Genomic DNA, 23,774 nt, shown 5'->3' with positions numbered 1-23,774 from the left:
ATCCCCCATCATCTGATAAACACATAGAAACAATGGATTCAGTCAGTGTGTGTGTTTCCTACAGATGGATCCAGTCATGGGAACCCACCAGAGAGATGTCCCCGTCCTCTGTATTCCCGGGATTCCACACAGGAAGGTCACACCATCCCTCACCATCATCAGGTAGATGAGGAACAATCACTGATAGTATCATTAGGATCTGTACATTATCTGCATTGTTACCATTGATGGCATTTTTATTATATATTCAGAGTGGAAACCTGAGAGATCCTAAAGTTGAAGTTAAAGAAGAGATAAAAGAGGAGGAGGATGAGGATGGGGTGATGGAGGAGTCAGAGCTTCTAAAAGAACACAAAGATCTATACCAGGACACCATGGTGGAGTCATCCAGCTACAGGAACCCACCAGAGAGATGTCGCCGTCCTCTGTATTCCCGGGATTCCACACAGGAAGGTCACACCATCCCTCCCCATTGCAAGGTTGGTGGGATGGAGCATCTAGAACATGGATTCATAGAGACAATGTGTGGATATTTTATGTGACCTTATATTTTACAGATGATATTTTCTCTCATTTCCTTGATTTAGAGTGGAGATCCAATCGATATAGAATTTGAGGTGAAAGCAGAAGAAGAAGAGGCGTATGTGAGGGATGATCAGCAGTCTATGGAGGAGGATGGAATAACGGGGACATTTATAGAGGAGGACACTCCTACAGAGATCAGCACAGGTGGGTCATGAACACTAAATCCATTCCTCCACCCATACTGCTCACTGATTGGTCCAGAGTAGGGCGGGGACTGGGTGATATCAGCCTGTAATCCCCTGGTCACTTTCCTGAGCTGTGTTCCCCGTCCTGTATTCCTGGATTTCTCTTCCAGGGGACCTTCTCTGTTATCTGCTGGCTGTGCCGGGTGGAGGGATATGTCCGTAGTGTCTCAGACCCAAGTCACTGAGTGCAGTCTCAGGAGATGGGAGGCAGCGGTGTGGGACCTACATAGTTACATAGTTAGTCTGGCTGAAAAAAGACATCCATCTAGTTGTACCATTAAAAATAAAAGTTATAATCCGACACCCACAGCTGATCCACCAGAAGGAAAAAACCCAGCAAAGCACGATGTAATCTGCTCCTGCAGGGGAAAAAATTCCTTCCTGATCCTCCGAGAGGCAATCGGATATTCCCTGGATCAACTTTCCCTATAAATGTTATATCCAGTTATATTCTGTGTATCCAAGAAAGAATCCAGGACTTTCCTACAGCAATCCCCCCCTTATGTATTATACATGGAGATCATATCCCCCCCTTATGTATTATACACGGAGATCATATCCCCCCTTATGTATTATACATGGAGATCATATCCCCCCTTATGTATTATACATGGAGATCATATCCCCCCCTTATGTATTATACATGGTGATCACATCCCCCCTTATATATTATACATGGAGATCATATCCCCCCCTTATGTATTATACATGGAGATCATATCCCCCCTTATGTATTATACATGGAGATCATATCCCCCCCCTTATGTATTATACATGGAGATCATATCCCCCCTTATGTATTATACATGGAGATCATATCCCCCCCCTTATGTATTATACATGGAGATCATATCCCTCCTTATGTATTATACATGGAGATCATATCCCCCCCCTTATGTATTATACATGGAGATCATATCCCCCCTTATGTATTATACATGGAGATCATATCCCCCTTATGTATTATACATGGAGATCATATCGCCCTTATGTATTATACATGGAGATCATATCGCCCTTATGTATTATACATGTAGATCATATCCCCCCTTATGTATTATACATGGAGATCATATCCCCCTTATGTATTATACATGGAGATCATATCCCCCCTTATGTATTATACATGGAGATCATATCCCCCCTTATGTATTATACATGGAGGTCATATCCCCCCTTATGTATTATACATGGAGATCATATCCCCCCTTATGTATTCTACATGGAGATCATATCCCCCCTTATGTATTATACATGGAGATCATATCCCCCCTTATGTATTATACATGGTGATCATATCCCCCTTATGTATTATACATGGAGATCATATCCCCCCTTATGTATTATACATGGAGATCATATCCCCCCTTATGTATTATACATGGAGATCATATCCCCCCTTATGTATTATACATGGAGATCATATCCCCCCTTATGTATTATACATGGTGATCATATCCCCCTTATGTATTATACATGGTGATCATATCCCCCTTATGTATTATACATGGAGATCATATCCCCCCTTATGTATTATACATGGAGATCATATCCCCCCTTATGTATTATACATGGAGATCATATCCCCCCCTTATGTATTATACATGGAGATCATATTCCCCTTATGTATTATACATGGAGATCATATTCCCCCCTTATGTATTATACATGGAGATCATATTCCCCTTATGTATTATACATGGAGATCATATCCCCCCTTATGTATTATACATGGAGATCATATCCCCCTTATGTATTATACATGGAGATCATATCCCCCCTTATGTATTATACATGGAGATCATATCCCCCTTATGTATTATATATGGAGGTCATATCCCCCTTATGTATTATACATGGAGATCATATCACCCCTTATGTATTATACATGGAGATCATATCCCCCCTTATGTATTATACATGGTGATCATATCCCCCTTATGTATCATACATGGAGATCATATCCCCCTTATGTATTATACATGGAGATCATATCCCCCCCTTATGTATTATACATGGAGATCATATTCCCCTTATGTATTATACATGGAGATCATATCCCCCTTATGTATTATACATGGAGATCATATCCCCCTTATGTATTATACATGGAGATCATATCCCCCCTTATGTATTATACATGGAGATCATATCCCCCTTATGTATTATACATGGAGATCATATCCCCCCTTATGTATTATACATGGAGATCATATCCCCCTTATGTATTATACATGGAGATCATACTGAACTGCATGTTGAAGATGAGGTCTTACTAATGATTTGTACCGGGGGGAGGGGAGGGGGGGTGATATCTCTCTCTCTGGAGTCTATACCTCTCCTAATACAGAGAGGATTTTGCTCGCTTTGGAATCCGCAGCTTTGCATTGCTGCCATTATTAAGCTTGTGATCTACTAGAACCTTCTCCACCATTGACCCCCCCAGATCCTTCTTCTCCATTGACCCCCCCAGATCCTTCTTCTCCATTGATCCCCCCAGATCCTTCTCCACCACTGACCCCTCCAGATTCTTCTCCATTATTGACCCCCCCAGATCTTTCTCCACCATTGACTATATATAGATAAACAAAGCCTCTTGTTACAATCAAACAGACCGTTTTTGAGAACAGCTCTTCTCCGGCTTTCTTTTTCTTCTGAACTTGCTGCTTCTTGGAGTTCCTTGAGGTAGCTTCTATCCACAGATAAGGTCTGTAAGATGAATATTGGTTCCCACTCTCCGGTCACCTCTCCTTCTATTTCTGGTGGTTTCATGGCCGCTCGTTTTGCCGCCAAATCTGCCAGATTATTGTCTTTGGCTTCTTGGGAGTTTAGATTCCCATGAGCTTTTACCTTCAGAATAGCCACTTGAGTGGGTAGAAGGAGTGCTTCTAGCAGTCGTCCAATGGCTTTTTTATGTCTTATGGATGTACCTGCCGCAGTCATATATCCTCTTGCCTTCCATATAGATCCGAAATCATGGGCCACCCTGAAGGCGTGTCTAGAATCTGTGTAGATATTGGACCTTTTTTTTTTCCCTTCCACCATCCGGCATGCTGTTGTGAGTGCTTGAAGTTTAGCTCCCTGTGCAGATATTGCTGGCGATAGGGCTCTTGCCTGTAGGACTGTGCCTGCAGTAGTGACCGCAAATCCTGTATAATATTTGCCTCCATCATCTGCATATCTGGAACCATCAACAAAGAAAGTGAAGTCTGGATCCTGCAGAGGTGTTTCCATTTTCATCACTTCAAGATAGTTATGAGGCTCAGTGGCTCCATTATCCTCTCCACTTTCTGCATTACCTTCATTACCCCCCTCAGCAATTGGGAGGAGAGTGGCCGGATTCAGGGTTTGGCAACGTAGGAGAGTGACGTTATCAGGAAGTTGGAGGGAACACTGTAGTCTAAGATGCCTCGCTGTGGACAAATGTTTAGGTTGGACTTGGTTTAAAATGGCAGCAATGTCATACGGCTCCAGGAGGACAAGTTCATGTCCCAGAACGATATCAGAGGTCTTATCCAGCAGAGCTTGAGCAGTGAAAACTGCACGCAGACACGAGGGTGCTCCTCTAGCCATTGGGTCTAAACGGCATGAGTAGTAGCCTACGGGTCGTAGGCAGTCACCATGGGACTGGGCCAATACTCCTGTGCCAGGGCCTTGGCGTTCAGACACGAACAGTTTGAAAGGTTTCTCGTAGTCTGGTAGACCTAGGGCTGGGGCTGAAGAAAGTAAGCGTTTTAGAGCCAAAAAGTTGGAGGCGGCCTCTTTGGACAGATGGAAGGGCTCAGACTTGAGAGCATTGTAGAGTGGTTGCATAAACCAAGAAGCATCAGGAGTCCATGACCTACAGTAGGATATGAGGCCAAGAAAGGCATGGAATGGCTTTTGGCCTAGCGGCAGTGGCAGGTTCTGGATGGCCTTAACTCTTTCCTCCGTAAGATGCCTTGTTCCATGTGAGAGGCAGTGGCCAAGAACATGACTGTTGTAGAGCACCATTACAACTTCGGTTTAGAGGCCTTACAGCCTTGGTGTGCCAAGTAACATAGTAAACTCTCCGAGGCTTCTTCAGCCGTGGGCAGGTCATCAGCACAGAGGAGAAAGTCATCCACAAATTGAAGAAGGACCACTGCCGAATGTTCCTTTTGCCACGTGTCCAGTATGGGGGTCATGGCTTTGGCAAACTGGCTTGGAGAATTTTGCGCCCCTTGTGGCATAAACTGCCCAGGTGTATTGCTGTCCCTCATGGGTAAAAATGAAGTATCTGCAGGAAGGATACAAGGGAACGCTGAAGAATGCATTTGCCAGGTCCACCACGTTGAAGTATTTTGCTGTTGGAGGTACCCCTGTGAGTAAAGTGTGGGGATTTGGGGCGATAAATGTCTCTAAGACAGTGGCTTCATTCACTGCTCGGAGGTCCTGTACCATCCTGTACTTCTCTGATTCTCCTTTGGGTGTCTTCTTTTTTTTTTACCGGGAACAAAGGTGTGTTGCATGGAGAGGTACAAGGTATGAGTGCACCATTTGCCAAAAGGGACTTGACCTGCTTTGAAATGGCCTTAGATTGCGCTGGTTTCAGTGGGTACTGTGGTTTCCTGGGTAGGGGAGCTCCAGGCTTCAGTTCCACCATAATTGGGGGTACCTTTTAAACGTCCAATATCTTCGGGTCCTGTGGACTATAGACAACTTGGGATTCTGCTCAGCACATCCGGCGGTACGTAGAATGTACCATTGACTTGTAAGACCGGACACACTGGGTAGAGGTGGCTCACTCGAGGCGTTGGCCTTCCAGTTGTCTAATTTGGTGTACCAATATGGCCGTCTCCAGGAAGTGTACTGGGCAGGGCACGAAGTGACAATGCAGGTGCAGCAAGATGGCTGCCATCAGGAAATGCACTGGGCTGGGCAGGAAGTGACAATGCAGGTGCAGCAAGATGGCTGCCGTCAGGAAGTGCACTGGGCTGGGCAGGAAGTGACAATGCAGGTGCAGCAAGATGGCTGCCGTCAGGAAGTGCACTGGGCTGGGAAGGAACTGGAAGGGCAGGGAAAAGGGTGGTGGGTGTTCCTTTTCAATATTTAACACATTAATGGTACACATAAAGTTTTTTTTTTTTTCCCTGTTGCAATACCTGTTCTGTCCACTGCTCTTTGTGGATAACTTTGGCTACATTTTACCAAACTTCTTGCTGTCTTCAGCAAATTTTTGTCAACTAAGACATCTTTCTTCTCTTTTTTTTTCCTGCCATTCCTCTGACTGTAGCCTAAACCTCCTTATCTTTAATTCCACATACTTTTCCTCTTCTCTCTGTGCAACCAGGTCACATGGTAACATTCCTTTCTAGGGGTCTTATCAGCGTCTGACCCATCTCCTCCCCCCTTGTCTGTCCTTTTTAACAGAAATCCAAAACACTTCACAGGCTGATGTCCAGACTTTCCTTAACCCTTAACAAACCCCAACCTTCTGTTATGAATGGCAAACATTAACTCAAAGACACACATTTAGGACATGACATAGCAGTCTATCTTGGTGGGCTATGAGTACAGATCACTGAGTAACTCTTCCTAGCCCCAAACATGGCTAAGGCACCCCGCTGCCACACTACCGTGACGTGTACACGACACCTCCTCTTGTGGTCAACACACAAGGTTACCACACCCAAGAGAAATTATGTGTCAAAACCCTCAGTAGGTCCACTCCTCTTCCACCTCAAGACTGACACATAAAAACAAACACAAACAACATAAACCAGACAGCAGATAATCAATGCAGGTAAAGTTCAAATAATCTCCGGGCAATCAATGTTACCTGCCTTTAATGACCTTAAGCAGCCGTATTAGGCACAGGAATGAATCAACAAGGACAGGATAAGCACTGGTAAGATAGCAAAATATATCTTACCATGCTCCGAGAGTTGATCAGGCTCTCCCAGTCCTGTGAGTGATTCCTCACGCCCTGTCAGGTCGGCTGTTCGCGGGTTCATGTCCCGGGCTTCTCGGCACCAGCTGATTTAGATAAAGACCAAAAGTGTCCGTTGATTATCTGCTCCTCTCCTAATTAATCTTTGCTAGCTAGCTTTGGAATGTGCGCACACTGGAAGAGTCTCACACTGACACACAAGTTCAGTCTATGAACACTTCTAGTTTATTATAATGAGAAAGTGAACTTATATATGTAAAATGATGTGAGAGTCATGTGACAACAGCATAAGCATTATATTAGTCTTTGATTGGTCATTTCCACATGAAAACAATCTCCGTCATGGTATAGGTGTGATCTTCTTCCAGGCCTTATCTTATAGAAAGAAAACATTCCTTTGTCTCAAGTTGGCACGATGGTAGGGGGGAGGGGGGATCGGTGCCTGTGAGCAGACATTTCTTAAGCAAGAATTTCTTAAAGTACCACAAAACCCAGCAGGCAGAAAATATTCACACAACATATGTATTCATACTAAACATTTATAAATATGAAGAAAGAAATAGTATTAAAGTATAAAAGTAAATATGTATAAAAAATATATATATTCAATAGGAAACGAAATAGGCATTTTACCAAATCCATCACACAAGTATACCACGTCCACCACCACCCCTCTGTCCAAGTATACCACGTCCACCGCCACCTCTCTGTCCAAGTATACCACATCCACCGCCACCCCTCTGTCCAAGTATACCACGTCCACCACCACCCCTCTGTCCAAGTATACCACGTCCACCGCAACCCCTCTGTCCAAGTATACCACGTCCACCCCTCTCTCCAAGGATTTGCTCACCTCCAATCTAACCTGTTTCTTGATGGTTTAATCCCAGATCACCTCTACATGTTGTCTACAGTAAACAGTTAAACTTCCACTGATTACAGAATACTAATACTGTGAGTCCTGATCCTTATATTATATAACTTGTACATTACATACTCCTGACCCCTGCACTATATACTCTGTGTTGTACATTACATACTCCTGACCCCTGCACTATATACTCTATATTGTACATTACATACTCCTGACCCCTGCACTATATACTCTGTGTTGTACATTACATACTCCTGACCCCTGCACTATATACTCTATGTTGTACATTACATACTCCTGACCCCTGCACTATATACTCTGTGTTGTACATTACATACTCCTGACCCCTGCACTATATACTCTATGTTGTACATTACATACTCCTGACTTCTGCTCTCCCCCTCCCCCCACTGCTATATATACACATAATATGGATTCTCTTTTGTTCCCCCCATTTCCTACCAGCTGGACATTTTGTATCGGATGATGTGATTGGAGCACAGACTTTTACATGGTGATAATAATGTGATAACATCCTCCAACTGTGGACCCTTAAACAGAAAGTGATAATGAGGGAGGAGTCAATACCCCAATGATGGTGGTCTTCAGGATCAGTCCAGTCTTCATCTTGGTTGTTCTCCCCCCATCCTCACTCTCTGACCTCTGGTGGGGCTCAGCCCCGCTGTTCTTCATGACTAAATCATGGACTAAATAAGGAAGTGCAGTACTTCTTGTGTTGGGAAGATGGCGATGAGTGATAGAGGGGGTGGGGACCCTCGTCCTATAATCCCCTCATCACTGTCCCTCCTATAAAAGACAGTTCTGGTTGTTTCCTCACTCTCTGACTAAGGTCCATGAATAAAGAAATGACCTGGTAGGAGATCAGAGGAGCCATTTCCTAGTTCCCTTGAGGGTGGAATTGTAAGCTCCTCAGAGACCAAGCTGCCTGATGTGGGCGGAGTCCTGGTTTGGGGGAACCAATCAGCTCCTGTCTAGTAATCCTCTTTGTCTTTGTATTTTAGTCCATGGCCGGGAAATGAGGAAAACCTCCGAGGATTGTCTCACTTTGTCTCCAGACTGGAAAGTAGAAGATGAGGACATCAAAGAGTATAATCCAGGAGAAAACCCGGCTCCCTCCAATGTCCATCCGGCACCACCCAGTGTAGATGGACCATCGGATTCCTCGTATCCTGAGGAACCTCAGACTGTGCGGGACCGGGCCGGCCTTCCAACAGGGAAGAGATTCTCCTGTACTGAGTGTGGGAAGAGGTTCAGTTCTACATACCATCTTAATAGGCATAAAAGATCTCACACGGGGGAGAAGCCGTATCCTTGTCCTGAGTGCGGGAAATGTTTTTCAGTTAAGTCCAATCTTTACATACATCAGAGATCTCACACAGGGGAAAAGCCATATTCCTGTCCTGAGTGCGGAAAATATTTTTCACAGAAGTCCAATCTTTACACACATCAGAGATCTCACACGGGGGAGAAGCCGTATTCCTGTCCTGAGTGCGGGAAATGTTTTTTGGTGAAGTCCAAATTTCAAAGTCATAAGAGACGTCATACGGGAGAGAAGCCGTATTCTTGCCCTGAGTGCGGGAAATGTTATTTAGATGAGTCCAGTATTTACAGACATCAGAGATCTCACACGGGGGAGAAGCCGTATTCCTGCCCTGAGTGTGGGAAATGTTTTTCAGTGAAGTCCCATCTTTACATACATCAGAGATCTCACACAGGGGAGAAGCCGTATTCCTGCCCTGAGTGTGGGAAATGTTTTTCAGACAAGTCCAGTCTTAACACACATCAGAGATCTCACACAGGAGAGAAGCCGTATTCCTGTCCTGAGTGTGGGAAATGTTTTTCAGTGAAGTTCCATCTTTACATACATCAGAGATCTCACACAGGGGAGAAGCCGTATTCCTGCCCTGAGTGTGGGAAATGTTTTTCAGTGAAGTCCAGTCTTAACAAATATCAGAGATCTCACACAGGGGAGAAGCCGTATTCCTGTCCTGACTGCGGGAAATGTTTTTCACAAAAGTCCCATCTTTCCAGACATCAGAGACTGCACATGAAGGAGAAGCCACTTTCCTGTCCTGAGTGAGGGAAATGTTCCTCACTGAAGTCCTGTCTTCCTGTACATCAGGGGTCCCACACAACCCTGGAGGTGTATTAGAGCCTTGAGTGCAGGAAATGTCTTCTAGATGAATGTTGCTGGACATCCCAGCTCTCATGTGGGGAAGAAGCACACCCTGATATACACCTCAGATATACTCCATGGCTGATCTTCATCATGGAAGAAACAGTTCATGAGGAGATCAGAGGTCCCCAAAGACATGGATGAAGTGTGGGACCAGGTTGGCCATTGATGGCAGGAGAAGAAGAAAAATGGAGTCCTGACCTAGAGCACTGGGCTGACTCTCATTGGGGTGCAGCCTATATACTAGAGATGGTCTGCACCTACATGGATGGGGGTCTGCTGTGCTGGGGGAGGGGTTTATGGGAAGGTTGGAGGAGTATATAAACTAGGATGGAGGGGGGAGAATGCAATTATAACGGGGTAGACAGATCAGACCGGGGTCAGTACTTATTGGGGGGTAAAAAGAAAAACTAAAAATCCTCCTGCACTGATACGGAAATACCCTAACCAATAGCGGCCAACACCCAATGATAATACCAATCAGATCAAGAAAACAATTGAAAATGAATGGTGCAGCGCTAACTACAAAAGTGAATAAAAATAAATGTAACCAAACACTCATAAAGTGCTAATAAATCAACAAACCAAAATATACATAACAATATAGTGCTAATCAGAACCGTGATAACAACGTGGACAATACTAGTGTATGAGTCACCTCAGTGACCTAAAAATGGTGATAAACACACATAATAAAATAGACTGGTGTTAAGTGTCCTTGATAGCAATCAGAAAACCTTTTATAACAAGTACTAACAAGTCCATAAAGTAACAAGTGGTGATAAAACGTGATAAAACACCATGCAATGTGTTAAACGTGAACACTTCATGCAAGTGCCGGCACACTTTAAATCCACTGCAGCTGCAGTGCCTCCTCACCTTCCTGCGACCCAAAAGGGCCCAACAGGTATTCAGGATCACTCTGGATCCTTTATATCTCCGGCTAATACCTCTCCAGAAAGCCAAGGATCATAAACGGTCTCCTGTTCAGCCTCCAAATGCTTCCTCCTCTGCCTTTTATAAGGATACTCTGTAGGGTATATTACTCACAATCCCAGTGAGTGATAAAAAGATCCTCCATAGTGTAGTATTATTAATAATGCAGTCTTTATTTAAACATAGGAAGCACACTCACATGAACCTGCAGTCCCTTCCTCCTGCTATATGTGGGTATGCTGCATCCCTGTGGTACTTCCTGGGTGTACTAAGATGGCGTCCTCCACCGGAAGTGCGTCACTCGTAACGGAAGCTGCGTATCGGCGTTACCTACGCGTTACGTCACGTGGTCTCATGACTTCCTCGGGGTATCGCCAAGGAGACACAGCTGCTCCTTTTATATTGGCATTGGCGCATATCCCGCCTCCCAAGCTGATAACAGACACGTGGCCATTTTCTAGAAGGCTAAAAATCTAGATATGGCGCATACCTGGTCTCCCAGGCTAATAATTAGCCGCGGCCATTGGATGGAAGCCAAAACAGTATTATATATATACATATTCATAATAAACTAACCTCCATACCCAGGAAAAAGACATTAGATCCAGCTAAAAACCCCAACACAGTCAGGATCCAAAATGATCACTAAAAAAACCTTTATTATTGAAACAACTCTAAATAAATTCTACTAATATTAACTATTTAAAAAAGGGGAATAAACCAGGTGGAAATAAATGTATTCTAACATATACACTACCCAGAAAGATGAAGTGTATATAAGAATACAAATAAATAACTATATACGTAAAAATATAAGTATACCCATATCGATATAAAAAACTCAGAACACCTTTTGAAGACAAAAAATAATACCAAAAAAATGATAAATAAAAAATAAGTATATAAATAAAATAAAAATGACCACATGTGTATGCAGTATACCCACACATGAACATAGATTGATACCTAAATAAATAACATAATTCCATAAATACAATTACAATAAAAAATAAATAAAATATATATGGAATATATAATAAAATGTATAAAAAATATATAGACAGCCAACGATCTAAAAACTAAAATATTTATTAAAAATCACTGATAAAACAATTGAGATCAAACTCAACATTCAACCCTCTAGGGACCATGGTTTTCATATAATAAATCCAACGTGACTCGGCTTGGCTGAGGGATCTAATTGTATTACTGCCTCTCCAGTGTCTCTTACATTTTTCTATCCCCCAGAATTTGATATTACTGGGATCCTTGTTGTGATGTGTGGCACATTGCCTAGAGACATTGTGCTTAGGGAACCCTTCCTAATGTTTTGAACGTACTCCCTGAGTCTCTTCCATAGCGCTCTTTTAGTTCTGCCAATATATTGTAATCCACATTCACATTCTAAGCAGTATACTACCCCTCTGTTGTGCATGAAATGAAGTCTTTAATGATGAACTCTTGTCCAGTAGTCTTAGCAATACAGTTCTTACGTCTGGTATTTGATCTTCTAGTGGCTATACAGGCGTAGCAATTTCTGCATGGGTAAAAACGTGACTTTATTCTGACTGGGAGGATCTAATACACTCTTAACCACCTTTGATTTCACCGTGGGTGCTTTTCTATACACAAATTTGGGAACAGCTGGTAAAACACCTCTTAAAATGGGATCTGCCCTTAAAATACCCCAATGTTTGCTAAAAATTCTATTTTTTTGTAATGGATATTAAAATCTAAGATTATTGATAGGTTGTCCTCTGTATTCTCTTCTTTCCTATTATCTTGTAAGAATGTACTTCTATCCCTATTTCCCACTTCTACTATACTCTGGGTGATCATATCCTTAGGATACCCTTTATCCACAAATCTAGATCCCAACTTCCAAATAATCACTAACTAGGGTACGGTTCCTCCTGACTCTCACAAACTGACCCTTTGGGATATAAAACAACCAAGGGGGGAAATGACAACTCCCCATTGGTATATATCCATTACGATCCACACTTTTAAAATATGTTTTAGTTAAAAAATTTTCCATTTATAATTTTAATATTTAAATCTAAAAACTGTATTTCTTCCTTGCTATGTTCCCATGTAAATCTGATATTCTTATTATTTTCATTCAATTTGTTTAAAAACTTCAATAAGGTGTTTTCCTCTCCTTCCTAAATAATAATCACGTCATCTATATATCTTTTATACACTTTTAACTCCTTCGGATACTCTTGATATACCTCCGTTTCTTCCCTGTGTGCCATAAATATATTGGCTACACTTGGTGCAAAGCGGGCACCCATTGCTACGCCCCTATTTTGTTCATAGTTGGTGTGCTCATGCCAGAAGTAATTGTGACTCAAACCAAATTCAAGACATTCCAATAAAAACTTTCTTTGAGTCCAAGGCAGATGGCTGTACTTCCTGAGCCCCCATCCAACTGCCTCTATTGCATCCTCATGCCCTATGATTGTATACAAGGAAGATATGTCCGCACTTGCTAAATAAATATTTCTTCCTCCTTTGAATTCCTCCAGCACCTGAATCAGATGTTTAATATCACGTAAATATGCTGTAGTACTTTTTACCACTGGTTGCAAAAATTCATCTATGTAATGTCCCAATCTAGCCCCCACTGACTGTATGCCGTTTACTATGGGTCTGCCCGGTGGTTTTGTGGCATTTTTATGTATCTTCGGGACCGTATATTTTCAATTTTGTCCATGAGAAAGGACTAGAATTGGTCATGTTCCTACTCAAAAGGAAACAAAAAAAGTTGAGGAAATTAGAAGCACAAATTGGTGAAATGAAGGAAAAGACTGTACCATTTAAGGAAACAACAGAGCACCAGCTGCCTAGTACATCCTGGTCTTTCACATACCAGCACTGGAGTATCACTTGGTGATGTGGCAAGTCCCACAGGTGCAGTACAAGCTGGTGCAGTGGCGAGCACAAGTAGTGTCCAGCAGCCACCAAGAATTCGCACACAGGCCTGTAGAACCCATGGTGTCCTTCCGGATGTGCTTGCAAATCCCGATTAGCAGCCCACAAATTCTGCAGCATCCATACTTCCCCCATTCACTGCCCAACTAGGAATTCAGGTGGAAACAGCAAATTTAACTACTCCTATCACGTACCTGGTGATGGAGGCCAATGGAGAGAGGGCTTCCCTTGCGGCTAAGTTCCAGACTACCCTGAAAGTGGGACAGCTGGAGCAAGGCCCAAAGTTGCACAGGTCGCCTGTAGGAGTGCTGGTTGGTGGTCCACTCAGAAGCACAGCTGGTGCACGGAGATAGGTCTGCAGACAGGAGGCAGCTGTGCATGGTATGCAAGCCCTTCCAGGATTTGGATGTTTACGGAGTAGTCGGTTCAAGCTACGGTCAGGTACGAGGTGGGAATCAGAGCAGACGTAGTCAGATGGGAAAGCCGAGGTCATACACAGAGGAGTGAGAAAGAGAGTATCCGTAAGCCAAGCCGAAGTCAGGGGTAAATCAGAGTAGACAGGTCAAGGAGCAAGCTGAATTGGTAACAGGAGATCACAAGTCAGAAACACAGGAACAGGGCACGGGGAGCTAGAGATCATCCAGCAACCAGAGAAAGGGATGAGCCTCCTTATAAAGGCCATCAGGCACCAGACTGAGGCTGATGTATCCTTCTGCGGCCATGTAGAGTATTGGCAGAAATGCCAGATCTTCCAGAACTCCTTCCGTGGACAGGACCCTGACAACTCCCCTTGATTTTTGGAGCTGTTTTTCACAGAAGATCTGTATGCATTGATTGTGGATCAAAACAATTTATATGCAGAACAATTTATCACTGCCAACCCAAATTCAAACCTTGCCAGACCATTCGCATGGAAACTCAATACGGTTTCCGAATTAAAACATTTTTTGGGCCTAACCCTCAACATGGGCATTACTAAAGAAAAATGAATTGCGGTTGTATTGGTCCAGAGACTTGATTCATCATATGCCGTGTTCTCTGCTGCCATGGCCAGGCATAGATATGAGAGTATAATGTGTTTTATGCATTTCAATGACAATACACTCTGTCATCCTCGGGGTGACCCTGAATGTGACCGGCTCCACAAAATTCAGCCCCTCGCAAATCACCTTAACCAAAAATTTGCAGATGTCTATACTCCCCAGCAAAACATCTGCGTTGATGAGTCCCTCATTAATTTTTCTGGCCGACTTGCATTTAAACAATCTCTCCCCAGCAAGCGTGCCAGATATGGGGTCATGATGTAGAAGACCTGTGAGAGAACAACAGGCTATACTTATAAGTTTTGGATTTATGAGGGAAATGATAGTCACGTGGAGCCCCCTGGATGCCCAGACTACATGGGGAGCAGTGGAAAGATAGTTTGGGACTCGGTGTCATCCTTTTTCCATATGGGGTACCACTTATACGTGGACAATGTTTATTCAAGCGTGCCACTATTTAGACATTTGTACAATCTTGGAATTGGGGCATGTGGCACCGTGTGACCTAGTGTGTGCCCACCATTAGAAGTGGGTGGATGCAGGGCAGTATATTCCAATGGTGATCATACCACACACTTTTTCTGGCAGAGATTTCTTCTCTTTTTTCATTCAGTCCACAGACTGCATACAAAGAAAAAAAAAAGAACATAGCATATATACCCAAAAAGGACCAGCGACGTACTGGTACATCCCTAGACTTTGAATAGTTATACCAGGATGAGGCCTACAGGTGCATGCATCATCCTGGTATCAATTTTTTCAGCCGGCGATCGGTTTTCATGTAAAAGCAATCCTAGTGGCTAATTAGCTACAGGATTACTTTTACAACTATGCCCCCCCCCCCCGCTGCCTTCCACGGCCTTCTCGGGCAGTCCCGTGCCATCGGGGGAACCTGAGAATGCAGCCAGTGTTTCTGCCAGCTGACCATAGAGCTGATTGGAGACCAGAGTGGTGCCAATCATCTCTATAGTCTAAGAATTCGGAATCTACGAGCATTTCATCACTTCAGTTTTGTAGGATATAAACAGCGCCATTTGTAAATTGGGAAAGCATCTGATCACCGATCTTGGTTTGATTGGATAATGTAAGGGCAGAGGAGATATCCAGAGTCTGATAGGCCCCAGATTTCTCAAAAAATAATATATGACAATGCCCATTGAAGTTATAGGGGATATTTGCAATTTCTGTGATAGCATTAAAAGTGATAAAAAAAAAATGAAAGAGACAGTGTAAAAATAATAAAAAAAATCAAAATAACTTACAAAAAAGTATCCTCACCCCCCCCCCCCCCCCACCTGCGTTTGTGAGCGATGACCCTGTGCCAGTATGTAAACAGCAGTTGCACCATGCATGTGAGGTATCACCACGAACGTCAGATCAAGGGCAGTAATTCTAACATTAGACCTCCTCTGTAAACCTAAAATGGTAGCTTGTAAAGGCTTTTAAAGCATTGCCTATGGATATTAAAAATGTATGCAGTTTGTCACCATTGCACAGGGCATGCACAGTTTTAAAGCATGTCATGTTTGGTATCTATTTACTCGGCATACCATCATATTTTATATTTTACCAAATAATTGGACAATATATTGTGTTTTTATGCATTAAAAGTAAAAAAACTATTTAAAAAAAAAATTGTGTTTGAAAAATTGCTGCACGAGTACAATGTGACATAAAAAAATTCAGTACTATGTGACATCCACCATTTTATTCACTAGGGTGATTGACAAACAAACTTTTTTTACACAAAATTGTCACTTAAATAATTTATTGCTTACACATGACATGGGTATATGTGGAATTACTCCCCAAAATGTATTTTGCTACTTCTCCCGAGTATGGGGATACCACATGTGAGAGACGTTTTGGCAGTCTTCCATGGACTCAATATGCCTCTCAGCAGACAGCTTAGGGTGTCTACTTTCCGAAAAGGGGTCATTTGGGGGTGTTTGTACTATCCTGGTATTTTAGCACCTCAGGAAATGTGATGGGCAGTCAGAAAGTATAAGTTGTGTAAATTCCATTATCTATCCCATAGTTTGTAGACGCTATAACTATCACACAAAGCAATCAATATACACTTATTGGGATTATTTTTAACCAAAAACATGGAGCAGAATATTTTAGTATTTTTTAATATTTTTATGACAGAAATGAGAAAATGTCATTTTTTTAAAAACCTTTTTTTGCAAAACTTTTTTCGTTTATAGCACCAAAAATAAAAATTGCATAAGTGATCAAATATCACTGAATTTCTATTTGTGTGAAAAAAAAGGACATAAATTTCATTTATTTACTGTATTGCATGACCGCGCAATTGTCCCTTAAACTAGTGCAGCGCTGTATAGCAAAGAAATGGTGTAAATTCCATTATCTATGCCATAGTTTGTAGACGCTATAACTGTCACACAAACAATCAATATACACTTATTGGGATTATTTTCACTAAAAACATGAAGCAGAATGCAGGACTTAAATTTTATTTGGGTGCAGCATTGCATGACCGCGCAATTATCAGTTGAATTAGTGCAGCACCGAGTAGCAAAAAGAGGCGTGGTCATTAAGGGGGGTAAATCCTCTGGAGGACAAGTGGTTAAACATGTCCAGCAAAAAGAAAATAAAAATCAAATTTTGTCATAAATTTTGGCCAAAATGTATTCTGCTCCGTGTCTTCGCTAAAATAAAATCGCAATCCGTGTAAATGAATCGGTTTATGTGAAAGTTATAACATCTACAAATGGTGGGATAGATACTGGAATTGTATTTTTGTTACTAGTGTGATAGATAGTTTGGGCCTACAATAATTTTTACCATCATTGTGAACTTTTGATAGAAGTCTCAGCCTCAGTTCCTGCAACTTCCCGAAACTGCACTTTCTAAGTGGACATTGACTATATGTAAGATTTCCCATGTGTTTTATCACCCCAACACCCCCCATGAAGGTTTCCTGTAGAGGTTTATGGCAGTATGGTCACCTGGCTGATGTAAGGAATAAGCCCCGGACCCGTCATTCCTAACACCTCCTAGAGAGTATTGTCATCCATCTTCCTGCAGGAACTGAATTCAGAGGAGATATGATCAGCGATTGTCATCCATCTTCCTGCAGGAACTGAATTCAGAGGAGGTACGATCAGCGACTGTCATCCATCTTCCTGCAGGAACTGAATTCAGAGGAGGTACGATCAGCGACAGTCATCCATCTTCCTGCAGGAACTGAATTCAGAGGAGGTATGATCAGCGACTGTCATCCATCTTCCTGCGGGAACTGAATTCAGAGGAGGTATGATCAGCGACAGTCATCCATCTTCCCACGGGAACTGAATTCAGAGGAGGTATGATCAGCGACAGTCATCCATCTTCCTGCGGGAACTGAATTCAGAGGAGGTATGATCAGCGACTGTCATCCATCTTCCCGCGGGAACTGAATTCAGAGGAGGTACGATCAGCTACAGTCATCCATCTTCCCGCGGGAACTGAATTCAGAGGAGGGACGATCAGCGATTGCATCTATCCTGCGGGAACTGAATTCAGAGGAGGAATGATCAGCGATTGTCATCCATCTTCATGCGGGAACTGAATTCAGAGGAGGTATGATCAGCGACTGTCATCCATCTTCCTGCGGGAACTGAATTCAGAGGAGGTATGATCAGCGATTGTCATCCATCTTCCTGCGGGAACTGAATTCAGAGGAGGTATGATCGGCGAATGTCGTAGAAAGGATGGCGCTCTACTTCCTGCTCTCTGTGCTTTCCATCCCCCATCAACCAATCACAATGTGTCCACAATCACCAATGATCAGTGACTGTCATCCATCTTCCTGCGGGAACTGAATTCAGAGGAAGCATGATCAGCGATTGTCATCCATCTTCCTGCGGGAACTGAATTCAGAGGAGGTATGATCAGCGACTGTCATCCATCTTCCTGCGGGAACTGAATTCAGAGGAGGTACGATCAGCGATTGTCATCCATCTTCCTGCGGGAAATGAATTCAGAGGAGGTATGATCAGCGACTGTCATCCATCTTCCTGTGGGAACTGAATTCAGAGGAGGTATGCTCAGCGACAGTCATCCATCTTCCTGCGGGAACTGAATTCAGAGGCGGTACGATCAGCGATTGCCATCCATCTTCCTGCTGGAACTGAATTCAGAGGAGGTATGATCAGCGATCGTCATCCATCTTCCTGCAGGAACTGAATTTAGAGGAGGAATGATCAGCGATTGTCATCCATCTTCCTGCTGGAACTGAATTCAGAGGAGGTATGATCAGCGATCGTCATCCATCTTCCTGCGGGAACTGAATTCAGAGGAGGAATGATCAGCGATTGTCATCCATCTTCCTGGGGGAACTGAATTCAGAGGAAGCATGATCAGCGATTGTCATCCATCTTCCTGCGGGAACTGAATTCAGAGGAGGTATGATCAGCGATTGTCATCCATCTTCCTGCGGGAACTGAATTCAGAGGAGGTATGATCAGCGACTGTCATCCATCTTCCTGCGGGAACTGAATTCAGAGGAGGTACGATCAGCGATTGTCATCCATCTTCCTGCGGGAAATGAATTCAGAGGAGGTATGATCAGCGACTGTCATCCATCTTCCTGTGGGAACTGAATTCAGAGGAGGTATGCTCAGCGACAGTCATCCATCTTCCTGCGGGAACTGAATTCAGAGGCGGTACGATCAGCGATTGCCATCCATCTTCCTGCTGGAACTGAATTCAGAGGAGGTATGATCAGCGATCGTCATCCATCTTCCTGCAGGAACTGAATTCAGAGGAGGAATGATCAGCGATTGTCATCCATCTTCCTGCTGGAACTGAATTCAGAGGAGGAATGATCAGCGATTGTCATCCATCTTCCTGCTGGAACTGAATTCAGAGGAGGTATGATCAGCGATCGTCATCCATCTTCCTGCGGGAACTGAATTCAGAGGAGGAATGATCAGCGATTGTCATCCATCTTCCTGGGGGAACTGAATTCAGAGGAAGCATGATCAGCGATTGTCATCCATCTTCCTGCGGGAACTGAATTCAGAGGAGGTATGATCAGCGATTGTCATCCATCTTCCTGCGGGAACTGAATTCAGAGGAGGTATGATCAGCGATTGTCATCCATCTTCCTGCAGGAACTGAATTCAGAGGAGGTAAGCTCAGCGATTGTCATCCATCTTCCTGCGGGAACTGAATTCAGAGGAGGTATGATCAGCGACTGTCATCCATCTTCCTGCGGGAACTGAATTCAGAGGAGGTACGATCAGCGACTGCCATCTATCATCCTGCGGGAACTGAATTCCGAGGAGGTACGATCAGCGAATGTCGTAGAAAGGATGGCACTCTACTTCCTGCTCTCTGTGCTTTCCATCCCCCATCAACCAATCACAATGTGTCCACAATCACCATGGAAATGATCAGATCAATGAAACGTTTGTCATAGACAGACCATCATGTGCCGATCATATACACAGACATTTGTATCACGGGAAACAAACAAGAAGAAACATGTATGGAGAAAGACACGGAAAAGTCCCAATATGTGCATTCACCAATCACTCCTTCATTCCCGGTATACACACAATTCCATTGCTTCCATGTGTACACCATCAGTCACTCTTCTAGAATTGGGACATTTTATTACCACCCACCTCTTCAGTGATCCCCCACCATGAAAGTATTGTCCTCACCTCCAACTGTGGGCCTAATGAGTGCTTGGAACATTTGTCCACAAAGTATTAATAATAGACCTCCAAGTGTTTGTGAAATCTCCCACCACAAATGTACTCAGCCAATCACAGGGCAGGACTCCATTGTTATTCTTCTCCTGATATCAATGACCAACCCAGTCCCACACTTCATCCATGTCTTTGGGGACCTCTCATCTCCTTATGGACTGTTTCTTCCATGATGAAGATCAGCCATGGAGTATATCTGAGGTGTATATCAGGGTGTGCTTCTTCTCCACATGAGAGCTGGGATGTCCAGCAACATTCATCTAGAAGACATTTCCCGCACTCAAGGCACTAATACACCTCCAGGGTTGTGTGGGACCCCTGATGTACAGGAAGACAGGACTTCAGTGCGGAACATTTCCCTCACTAAGGAGTGGAAAGTAGCTTCTCCCTCGTGTGCAAACTCTGATGTTTGTAAAGATGGGACTTCTGTGAAAAACATTTCCCACACTCAGGACAGGAATACGGCTTCTCCCCTGTATGAGATCGCTGATGTGTATAAAGACTGTATTTCACTGAAAAAAATTTCCCGCACTCAGAACAGGAATACGGCTTCTCCCCTGTGTGAGATCTCTGATGTCTGTAAAGATGAAACTTTTGTGAAAAACATTTCCCGCACTCAGAACAGGAATACGGTTTCTCCCCTGTGTGAGATCTCTGATGTTTGTCAAGATCAGACTTCTCTGAAAAACATTTCCCACACTCAGGACAGGAGTACGGCTTCTCCCCTGTGTGCAATCTCTGATGAGTGTAAAGACTGGATCTATCTGAAAAACATTTCCCACACTCAACGCAGGAATATGGTTTCTCCCCCGTGTGAGATCTCTGATGTGTGTAAAGACTAGACATGTCTGCAAAACATTTCCTGCACTCAAGACAGGAATATGGCTTTTCCCCCGTGTGAGACCTTTGATGTCTGTAAAAATGTGACTTTTCTGAAAAACATTTCCCACACTCAGGACAGAAATATGGCTTCTCTCCCGTGTGAGATCTCTGATGTCTGTAAAGACTGGACTTCACAGAAAAACATTTCCCGCACTCAGTACAGGAATACGGCTTCTCCCCCGTGTGAGATCTTTTATGCACATTAAGACCAGATTTACAATGGAAACTCTTCCCGCACTCAGGACAGGAGAATCTCTTCCCTGTTGGAGGGCCGGCCTGGTCCCGCACAGTCTGAGGTTCCTCAGGATATGAGGAATCCGATGGTATATCTACACTGGGTGATGCCGGATGGACATTGGAGGGAGCCGGGTTTTCTCCTGGACTATACTGTGTGATGTCCTCATCTTCTACTTTCCAGTCTGGAGACAAAGTGAGACAATCCTCGGAGGTTTTCCTCATCTCCCGGCCATGGACTAAAATACAAAGACAAAGAGGATTACTAGACAGGAGCTGATTGGTTCCCCCAAACCAGGACTCCGCCCACATCAGGCAGCTTGGTCTCTGAGAAGCTTACAATTCCACCCTCAAGGTGTCACGGTCACCCCCTCTCCTGCTGTCCCTTCCTCCCCTCAGTTCAGGTGGTCTGCAGCAGCTCCCCCCTCGCTCTCCTTTGATCCTCCTCCCTCCATTCCCCTTGCAGATTCCTCACATCCTGCACAAGGAGCGGGAAGCACCTTTCCTCAGTGAAGCTGCCGAGGAGTCAGGTACCCCGCTGGACCCGCATAGCACGGGCCTCCGGGGTGTCTCTGCACCCCCCCGGCAGGCGCAACGTGGGAACGAGGCTTCCCATGCTCTGTGCGTGCCAGAGACAAAGGGTGCGCTCCCTGAGCGTGGCCAGAGTGAGGGGGGCATGCCTCGTTGCCCCGGCAACCCGACACTGGACCGGCCATTGCCAGGGCAACCAGGAAGCATCCTGCTCCGGCATAAGAGGACCAGAGCGGGACCCGGGAGGTTGTTGGTCCCCTGCACATCACCGTGAGTAGCTGTTGGAAGGTCTGAGCTGAGGCCAGACCCCCACAGCCAGACCCTGCTGAGTACTTTGCTGATCCCTGGGGGCTAGAGGTGCCTGCTGTCTGCTGTGTACCAAAGAATACTCCTGCCTGCTATCCATTGTGTGCCAACGAGTACTCCCGCCTGCTATCCGCTGTGTGCCAACGAGTACTCCCGCCTGCTATCCGCTGTGTGCCAACGAGTACTCCTGCCTGCTATCCATTGTGTGCTAACGAGTACTCCTGCCTGCTATCCATTGTGTGCCAACGAGTACTCCTGCCTGCTATCCATTGTGTGCTAACGAGTACTCCTGCCTGCTATCCATTGTGTGCCAAAGAGTACTCCTGCCTGCTATCCATTGTGTGCTAACGAGTACTCCTGCCTGCTATCCATTGTGTGCCAAAGAGTACTCCTGCCTGCTATTCATTGTGTGCCAAAGAGTACTCCCGCCTGCTATCCACTATGTGCCAACGAGTACTCCTGCCTGCTATCCATTGTGTGCCAACGAGTACTCCTGCCTGCTATCTGCTGTGTGCCAACGAGTACTCCTGCCTGCTATCCGCTGTATGCCAATGAATACTCCTGCCTGCTATCCGCTGTGTGCCAAAGAGTACTCCTGCCTGCTATCCATTGTGTGCCAACGAGCACTCCTGCCTGCTATCCACTGTGTGCCAACGAGTACTCCTGCCTGCTATCCGCTGTGTGCCAAAGAATACTCCTGCCTGCTATCCGCTGTGTGCCAAACAGTACTCCTGCCTGCTATCCGCTGTGTGCCAAAGAGTACTCCTGCCTGCTATCCATTGTGTGCCAACGAGTACTCCTGCCTTCTATCCACTGTGTGCCAATGAATACTCCTGCCTGCTATCCGCTGTGTGCCAACGAGTACTCCTGCCTGCTATCTGCTGTGTGCTAACGAGTACTCCTGCCTGCTATCCATTGTGTGCCAACGAGTACTCCTGCCTGCTATCCATTGTGTGCCAACGAGTACTCCTGCCTGCTATCCATTGTGTGCCAACGAGTACTCCTGCCTGCTATCCATTGTGTGCCAACGAGTACTCCTGCCTGCTATCCATTGTGTGCCAACGAGTACTCCTGCCTGCTATCCATTGTGTGCCAACGAGTACTCCTACCTGCTATCCGCTGTGTGCCAACGAGTACTCCTGCCTGCTATCCGCTGTGTGCCAACGAGTACTCCTGCCTGCTATCCGCTGTGTGCGAATGAGTACTCCTGCCTGCTATCCGCTGTGTGCGAATGAGTACTCCTGCCTGCTATCCGCTGTGTGCGAATGAGTACTCCTGCCTGCTATCCGCTGTGTGCGAATGAGTACTCCTGCCTGCTATCCGCTGTGTGCCAACGAGTACTCCTGCCTGCTATCCGCTGTGTGCCAAAGAGTACTCCTGCCTGCTATCCATTTTGTGCTAACGGGTACTCCTGCCTGTTATCCGCT

At 44.6% G+C, this 23,774-nt stretch overlaps 1 protein-coding gene across 1 annotated transcript; it reads left to right on the top strand.

Moving 5' to 3' along the window:
* The first annotated feature begins 521 nt into the window (after positions 1-521).
* LOC149441217 (uncharacterized) lies at positions 522-9,709 on the top strand. Its single transcript, XM_089657598.1, has 3 exons — positions 522-538; positions 590-729; positions 8,578-9,709. The coding sequence occupies exons 1-3, from the start codon at positions 522-524 to the stop codon at positions 9,654-9,656; spliced, it is 1,236 nt and encodes a 411-aa protein (XP_089513724.1). The 3' UTR covers positions 9,657-9,709.
* The last annotated feature ends 14,065 nt before the right edge of the window (positions 9,710-23,774 follow it).

The sequence above is a fragment of the Staurois parvus genome, unplaced genomic scaffold (genome assembly GCF_062004578.1).
Source record: "Staurois parvus isolate SC_StPar_1 unplaced genomic scaffold, SC_StPar_1.0 ptg001011l, whole genome shotgun sequence".
NCBI classification, from domain to species: Eukaryota; Metazoa; Chordata; class Amphibia; order Anura; family Ranidae; genus Staurois; species Staurois parvus.
Note: the sequence above shows the minus strand (reverse complement) of the source record. Positions and strands in the feature narration are given on the sequence as shown.

Excerpts from the sequence above, each read along its gene's own strand:
- LOC149441217 (XM_089657598.1), top strand. Across the intron at positions 730-8,577 it reads TCCTACAGAGATCAGCACAG|TCCATGGCCGGGAAATGAGG; the intron begins GTGGGTCATGAA and ends TTTGTATTTTAG.